Source organism: Scyliorhinus torazame, unplaced genomic scaffold (assembly GCF_047496885.1).
Source record: "Scyliorhinus torazame isolate Kashiwa2021f unplaced genomic scaffold, sScyTor2.1 scaffold_328, whole genome shotgun sequence".
NCBI classification, from domain to species: Eukaryota; Metazoa; Chordata; class Chondrichthyes; order Carcharhiniformes; family Scyliorhinidae; genus Scyliorhinus; species Scyliorhinus torazame.
Window position 1 is genome coordinate 1 of NW_027308055.1, and position 7,268 is coordinate 7,268.

Consider the following 7,268-nt stretch of genomic DNA (forward strand, 5'->3'; position numbering starts at 1 on the left):
TAAATGGAAAGGGGGAGAAAAGAAAGTGTTTTACTCCCAGATGTTGGAGACAGGAGGAGGTTTAATTCAACTTCAGCTTTGTGACATCATAAAGTACCCTGACTGAATCAGCCAATAGGAATTACTCTATCCGCGGTGTCGTCACCGGGTTCCAGTGCGCGAACGCAGGAGCCCCGCCCCCACCCGTTCAACCCCCTCCCTCCTCAAGAGAAATTTTCCAGGCTCCAGCCAGAGCGAGAAGCCGCTCGGTGACCTCAACCCTGCCTGAGACTGCGCATGGTCTAAGGGAGAGTGGGAGCTGCGGATGTGCAGGGGAGCTCACCTCCTGACCTTCCTGCTGAGGCATTGGCCAATGGGAACAGTTACGCGACCGGAAGGACTCGTGTCCTTCAGCCAATCAGAGTGCGGGGTTGGTGTGACTGAGCTTCACTCCGGCGGAAACTTCCTCCTGGGCCTTCATCAAACAAACCGCCAGACGCCGCTGGTTCTCCAGCATTCTGCACCTTTCATCAGCAGTGGCAGAAATGATCATCCCCGCCCGGCATGAGCTTTACACGTCTGGAGGGGGAAATACCAGGGGCCGAGTTAACGGAAGAACTCACACTCTTCCGTAAAATGTGCAGTGAATGAAGTATCTCTGATCAGGGAGGCATCAAACCTCCACTTTTTCGACCTGGGGTGAACCCTCGAGCAGAACCTCCAGAAAAGCGGGGCGGGGGGGGGGGGGCGGGTGGATTGGGCCGCATTTAAGATGTTCCCTGTGGTGCAAGCGGACACCAGGTCGTCCTCGGCACGAAGAAGTCGGCGATTCTAGTCTGACATTGCTATGGGACTGGAAAGAAGGTAAAATCTCCGCCCCTCGGGTGCAAAGTTCCCCAAATATCCACATAACCCACCTCCTCACAAGCCGAGACCAACGCCCGAGCCTGGTAACCGGGTGCTTATCCACCAGAGGATATAAGTGGCCGTTGAAGTCATCAACCACAAAAGACTTAGTCAAAGCTAACTGCAAAATCCACAAAACCCTTCACAATGAACTCTGGGGAGTCATTCGGGGATCCATAAACATTCATTATTGAAACAACATCTCCATGCACCAACCCTCTGATGATCACATATCTACCTCCTTTATCCTTGGTGCAGGTTTCAACCTCAAAAGGGATATTTTTATTAATAAGGATTGCCACACCTCTGCTACTTGATGACAAAGAGGCAAAAAAAAAATCCTCCCCACCCAATCCGGCCTCAATTTAAAGTGTTCCTCATCATAGAATCCCTTTCAGAAGGATGCCTTTCAGCCCATCGATTCCGCACCTGCCTTTGAAAGAGCACCCTACCAAGGCCCATGCCTCCACCCTATCACTGTCACCCAGTAACCCTACCTAACCCATTTGAACTTGAACGGGCTTTTTTGCATGTCCAATCCACCTAACTTGCACATCTTTGCCCTGTAGGAGGAAACTGGAGAACCTAGAGAAAATCCACACAGACACGAGGAGAAGGTGCAAACCAGGCAGTCACTCGAGGCCCAAATTCAACTTATATCTCTGGCGCTGGAAGGCATCTGCGCTAACCACTGTGCCACCTTGCCGCAACAAATGAGTTTAAGCTAGATGAGTTTCCTGCAATAAAGCTATGTCGATTTTCTCCTTACGAAAGGAGAGGATCTTATTCCTTCTGATAGGGTGATGGATGCCCTGTACATTGCCTGAGAAAATTTGCAGATTAACTGCCACCATTAGTTAGGCGACAGAGAGAACAGGGACAGATTTTCACGCCAGAATTGGGCGGGCGTCATTAACCCCCTCCTCCAACTCACTTTACACCACAGGCACCAAGGTATCCCCAAACTGCTCCTTTCACAGACAAAAAGCTCCTTTCAGCTCCATTCACTGTACCAGAGTAGGGTAAAGTCAACAACACATAAACCAACCCATAATAACAAAAATACAAAAGAATCACGACCACAATAGATCAAAGGGAACTTTTCTCAATAAGACTGAGGACCCGGAGGGTTATCCCCACGGCCAGACTGTTGTTACCCTCAGGATACCTTCTCTAAACTGAGGAGAGGAAAAGAAGGGCCAACAAGGGAATGGAGATCGAATGTCCCTCCTACATTTTAGACCCACCCGTGAAGACCTGCATCCATCACCACCCACCCTTCGGCAATGGCACCACTCGGTTCCGCCATGATTAACACTCGGATAATAGAAGAAAGACTACAGATATTAAGCACACGGCACATCTACCATAACTGAGATAAGATAATACGAGTCCCTGGAATACTGAAGGAGAAGAAGACATTCAATTGGCGCTCACAGAATAACAACTCCCTTCAACAGGATAAAAGATAACAATATCAGGCAACAACACCATGATAGCGAAAGAGTCTGTATTAGAGCCTGAGTTAGTCTGAGCTGCAAACCATCCCTCCAAATCCTTGCCCTTCAAAGATTTAGTGAAGACCAAGGCATTAGTTGGATTATCGAAAGACTTGACGGAGTTGTCGGATACAATTTTCAGGGTCGCTGGGTTAAGACCATAAGACATAGGAGTGGAAGTAAGGCCATTCGGCCCATCGAGTCCACTCCACCATTCAATCATGGCTGATTTCAACTCCATTTACCCGCTCTCTCTCCGTAGCCGTTAATTCCTCGAGAAATCAAGAATTTATCAATTTCTGTCTTAAAGCCACTCAACGTCCCGGCCTCCACCGCCCTCTGTGGCAATGAATTCCACATACCCACCACTCTCTGGCTGAAGAAATTTCTCCTCATCTCTGTTCTAAAGTGACTCCCTTTTATTCTAAGGCTGTGCCCCCGGGTCCTAGTCTCCCCTGCTAATGGAAACAACTTCCCTACATCCACCCTATCTAAGCCATTCATTATCTTGTAAGTTTCTATTAAATCTCCCCTCAACCTCCTAAACTTCAATGAATATAATCCCAGGATCCTCAGACGTTCATCGTATGTTAGGCCTACCATTCCTGGGATCATCCGTGTGAATCTCCGCTGGACCCGCTCCAGTGCCAGTATGTCCTTCCTGAGGTGTGGGGCCCAAAATTGCTCACAGTATTCTAAATGGGGCCTAACTAATGCTTTATAAAGCTTCAGAAGTACATCCCTGCTTTTATATTCCAAGCCTCTTGAGATGAATGACAACATTGCATTTGCTTTCTTAATTACGGACTCAACCTGCAAGTTTACCTTTAGAGAATCCTGGACTCGGACTCCCAAGTCCCTTTGCACTTCAGCATTATGAATTTTGTCACCGTTTAGAAAATAGTCCACGCCTCTATTCTTTTTTCCAAAATGCAAGACCTCGCACTTGCCCACGTTGAATTTCATCAGCCATTTCTTGGACCACTCTCCTAAACTGTCTAAATCTTTCTGCAGCCTCCCCACCTCCTCCATACTACCTGCCTCTCCACCTATCTTCGTATCATCGGCAAACTTAGCCAGAATGCCCCCAGTCCCATCATCTAGATCGTTAATATATAAAGAGAACAGCTGTGGTCCCAACACTGAACCCTGCGGGACACCACTCGTCACCGGTTGCCATTCCGAAAAAGAACCTTTTATCCCAACTCTCTGCCTTCTGCCTGACAGCCAATCGTCAATCCATGTTAGTACCTTGCCTCGAATACCATGGGCCCTTACTTTACTCAGCAGTCTCCCGTGAGGCACCTTATCAAAGGCCTTTTGGAAGTCAAGATAGATAACATCCATTGGCTCTCCTTGGTCTAACCTATTTGTTATCTCTTCAAAGAACTCTAACAGGTTTGTCAGGCACGACGTCCCCTGACTAAATCCATGCTGACTTGTCCTAATCCGACCCTGCACTTCCAAGAATTTAGAAATCTCATCCTTAACATTGGATTCTAGAATCTTGCCAACAACCGAGGTCAGGCTAATTGGCCTATAATTTTCCATCTTTTTCCTTGTTCCCTTCTTGAACAGTGGGGTTACAACAGCGATTTTCCAATCCTCTGGTACTTTCCCTGACTCCAGTGACTGTTGAAACATCATCACCAACGCCTCCACTATTTCTTCAGCTATCTCCTTTAGAACTCTAGGATGTAGCCCATTTGGGCCCGGAGATTTGTCAATTTTTAGACCTCTTAGACATAAAGCGACATAATTCGCTCCGGAGCCTTGAGTTCCCTTCAACCTTCATCGAAGCCTCGATGCTTCGTTTGTGTGTCTGCCGAAAAGTCCTGGAAGAAGGAAATCCTCACTCCCTCATGGAGCCAGGTCCCACCTCACCTTACCTGTCGCCAGGATCTTCTGGTGATCTTTCAAGTTGTGGAAGTGAATGGTTACAGGCCTGGGATGAAAACTATCCCTCAGCCTCAAAGACAGGATCTGATGCCCTTTCTAATTTGAAACACCCAGGCTTCACATCCAGCTTGAGAAAACGTGGCAGCCGGTCCTCGAAGAACCTAGCGGGAGCCTTACCCTCTACCCCTTCTGGCAGGCCGACGACTCGGATGTTCTTTCTCTGACCCTCGGTTCTGCAGGAGTCCACCACACCACTCAGCCGGTTTTCCAAGGATTAAATTTTTGCCTCCGCGGAGGAGGCATCTTGCTCAACATTCAGGATTCTCTCCTCGGGATCGTCGGCCCTTGGTGTTTTACAGCTCGGCTCATGAGCTCACAGATATTGAGTCAGCACACTCAGCCTCTGGTCAATAACACGGATAATGTCGCTGACATAGGTCGGCCAATCATCCCACATAATAGACAAGCAGGCTCGATGGGCCGAATGGCCAACTGCAGCTCGTATTTGTTATGATCTCTGTGCCCAGGACAGGAAGCAGTGAGCATGGATCTGTCAATCAACCTGAATCAGCACCTTCAGGAGAATTGGGAGGGTGGATATTAGATACAGCAGAGTGAGAATGGAGCGAGAGTGTGTGGGATGGAGATTTACAGCTTTGGGGAATGAGAGAGGAAAGAATGTTCTCTGGGAATTAGAATTGTCTGTTCTGAGTTTCTATCCTGCACTGACAGTGATGTCTTTTGTAAATTGTTTTTATAGGATATTAGAAGAGGAATTACAGACAGAAATCCCAACCGTCACCTCTCAATCTGACTGAGTCTCTCAATTTCTTGGAACTGAACATCACCAGACTTTGAATCCAGAAGGAAAAATGTTTGGCTTTTCTGTCGGCTTCAAAAGATTTTAACCATCAGTGTGACTGGAAAAGCACCGAGACACACACACCCGAGTGAGAGTGTTCCAAAGCACTGACTGTGGAAAGAGCTTCAACCAGTTACACAGCCTGAAAAAACATCACACCATTCACAGCGGGGAGAGACCGTACACGTGTTCTCTGTGTGGACGAGGCTTCAACTGATCGTCAAACCTGGAGAAACACGAGGACACCCGCACCATGAAGAAACCTTGGAAATGCGGGGACTGTGGGAAGGGATTCAAGGCTCCATCTGCACTGGAAACTCATCGACGTATTCACACTGGGGAGAAGCCATTCACCTGCCCTCAGTGTGAGAAGGGATTCACTCAGTTATCCGCCCTGCGAAGACATCGACGCATTCACACTGGGGAGAGGCCGTTCACCTGCTCTCAGTGTGAGAAGGGATTGACTACTTTATCGAGCCTTTGGAGACACCAACGAGTTCACACTGGGGAGAGGCCGTTCACCTGCTCTCAGTGTGAGAAGGGATTCACAGAGTTATCGAAACTACGGATACATCAGCGACTTCACACTGGGGAGAGGCTGTTCATCTGCTCTCAGTGTGAGAAAGACTTCACTGAGTTATTGAAACTGCGTATACACCAGCGGGTTCACACTGGGGAGAGGCCATTCACCTGCTCGCAGTGTGGGAAGAGATTCACTCAGTTATCCAGCCTGCGGAAACACCAGCGAGCTCACACTGGGGAGAAGCCATTCACCTGTTCTCAGTGTGAGAAGGGATTCACTCGGTTATCCACCCTGCGGATACATCAGCGAGTTCACACTGGGGAGAGGCCGTTCACCTGCTCTCAATGTGAGAAGGAATTCACTCAGTTATCCAACCTGCAGAGACACCAGCGAGTTCACACTGGGGAGAGGGCATTCAATTGCTCTCAGTGTGTGAAGAGATTCACTGGTTCATCAAGCCTGAGGATACACCAGCTTGTTCACACTGAGGAGAGGCCGTTCACCTGCTCTCAGTGTGGGAAGGGATTCGCTCAGTTATCCCACCTGCAGACACACCAGCAAGTTCACACAGGGGAGAAGGAGTTAACCTGCTCTTCGTGAGAGAAGGGATTCAGATATCCATACACTCTGCAGGAACACTAGCGAGTTCACACCTGGAAGAGGCCATTCACCTGCTCTGAGCAGGGGAGACATTCAATGATCTGTCCCAACTACAGAGACACTAGCGAGTTAATTCTGGGGAGAGACCATTTATCTGCTCTCAATGTGGGAGGGGTTTTGTGATTCATCACACCTGTTGTGACTCCAACAAGTTCACAATAAATTACAGATGTTGGTTCCATTGTTATTGTTTCTGCTCTCACTGACATCCAGGAGTGCATTCTGTTCATTCTGACATCTGGTGAATGGTGATGATTGGAGGGTTTCTTTCTGCTGGACTGGCCGGTCTAACACCTCTGCCTCCGGTGGGCTGACCATTTTTGACGCTAGTTGCTATTATCTGGTTCCAAGTTTGACGATGAGCACAGAATGAAAAGGTGTTTGTATGTTGGAAGATATTTAGTTCCCAAAGCAGCCACGTTGCCATGAAGATGGGCTATGGTGGTTACAGGGTTCTTTTGTCTAATTTATCTGGGTGTTTCTCGCAGAAGGAAACTGTCATGGTCTGAGGGGCAAGTTGTCTGTGGTAGATTGGGAAATTACAATAAGCATATCACTGAAAGTGGCAACGCAGGTGGATAAGGCAACTAAGAAGGCAGACGGCATGCTTGTCTTCATTGGTCGGGGCATTGAGTATAAAAATTGGCAAGTCATGCTGCAGCTGTACAGAACCTTAGTTAGGCCACACGTGGAATATTGCCGACAATTCTGGTCACCAAAAGGATGTGGAGGCTTTGGAGAGAGTACAGAGGAGGTTTACCAGGATGTTGACTGGCCTGGAGGGTATTAGTTATGAGGAGAGGTTGGATAAACTCGGATTGTTTTCACTCCAGCGACAGAGGTTGAGGGAAGACCTGATAAAAGTTGACAAAGTTATGAGTGGCACGGACAGAGTGGATAGTCAGAAGCTTTTTCCCAGGTTGGAAAAGTCAATTACCAG

General features: G+C 48.2%; 1 protein-coding gene across 1 annotated transcript; it reads left to right on the forward strand.

Moving 5' to 3' along the window:
* The first annotated feature begins 434 nt into the window (after positions 1 to 434).
* On the forward strand, positions 435 to 6,511 carry LOC140406151 (uncharacterized). Its single transcript, XM_072494291.1, has 2 exons — positions 435 to 843; positions 5,044 to 6,511. The coding sequence occupies exon 2, from the start codon at positions 5,399 to 5,401 to the stop codon at positions 6,266 to 6,268; it is 870 nt and encodes a 289-aa protein (XP_072350392.1). The 5' UTR covers positions 435 to 843; positions 5,044 to 5,398; the 3' UTR covers positions 6,269 to 6,511.
* The last annotated feature ends 757 nt before the right edge of the window (positions 6,512 to 7,268 follow it).

What these genes read in the sequence shown, in the direction of transcription:
- LOC140406151 (XM_072494291.1), top strand. Translation starts at nt 5,399, where the DNA reads ATGAAGAAACCTTGGAAATGCGGGGACTGTGGGAAGGGATTCAAGGCT.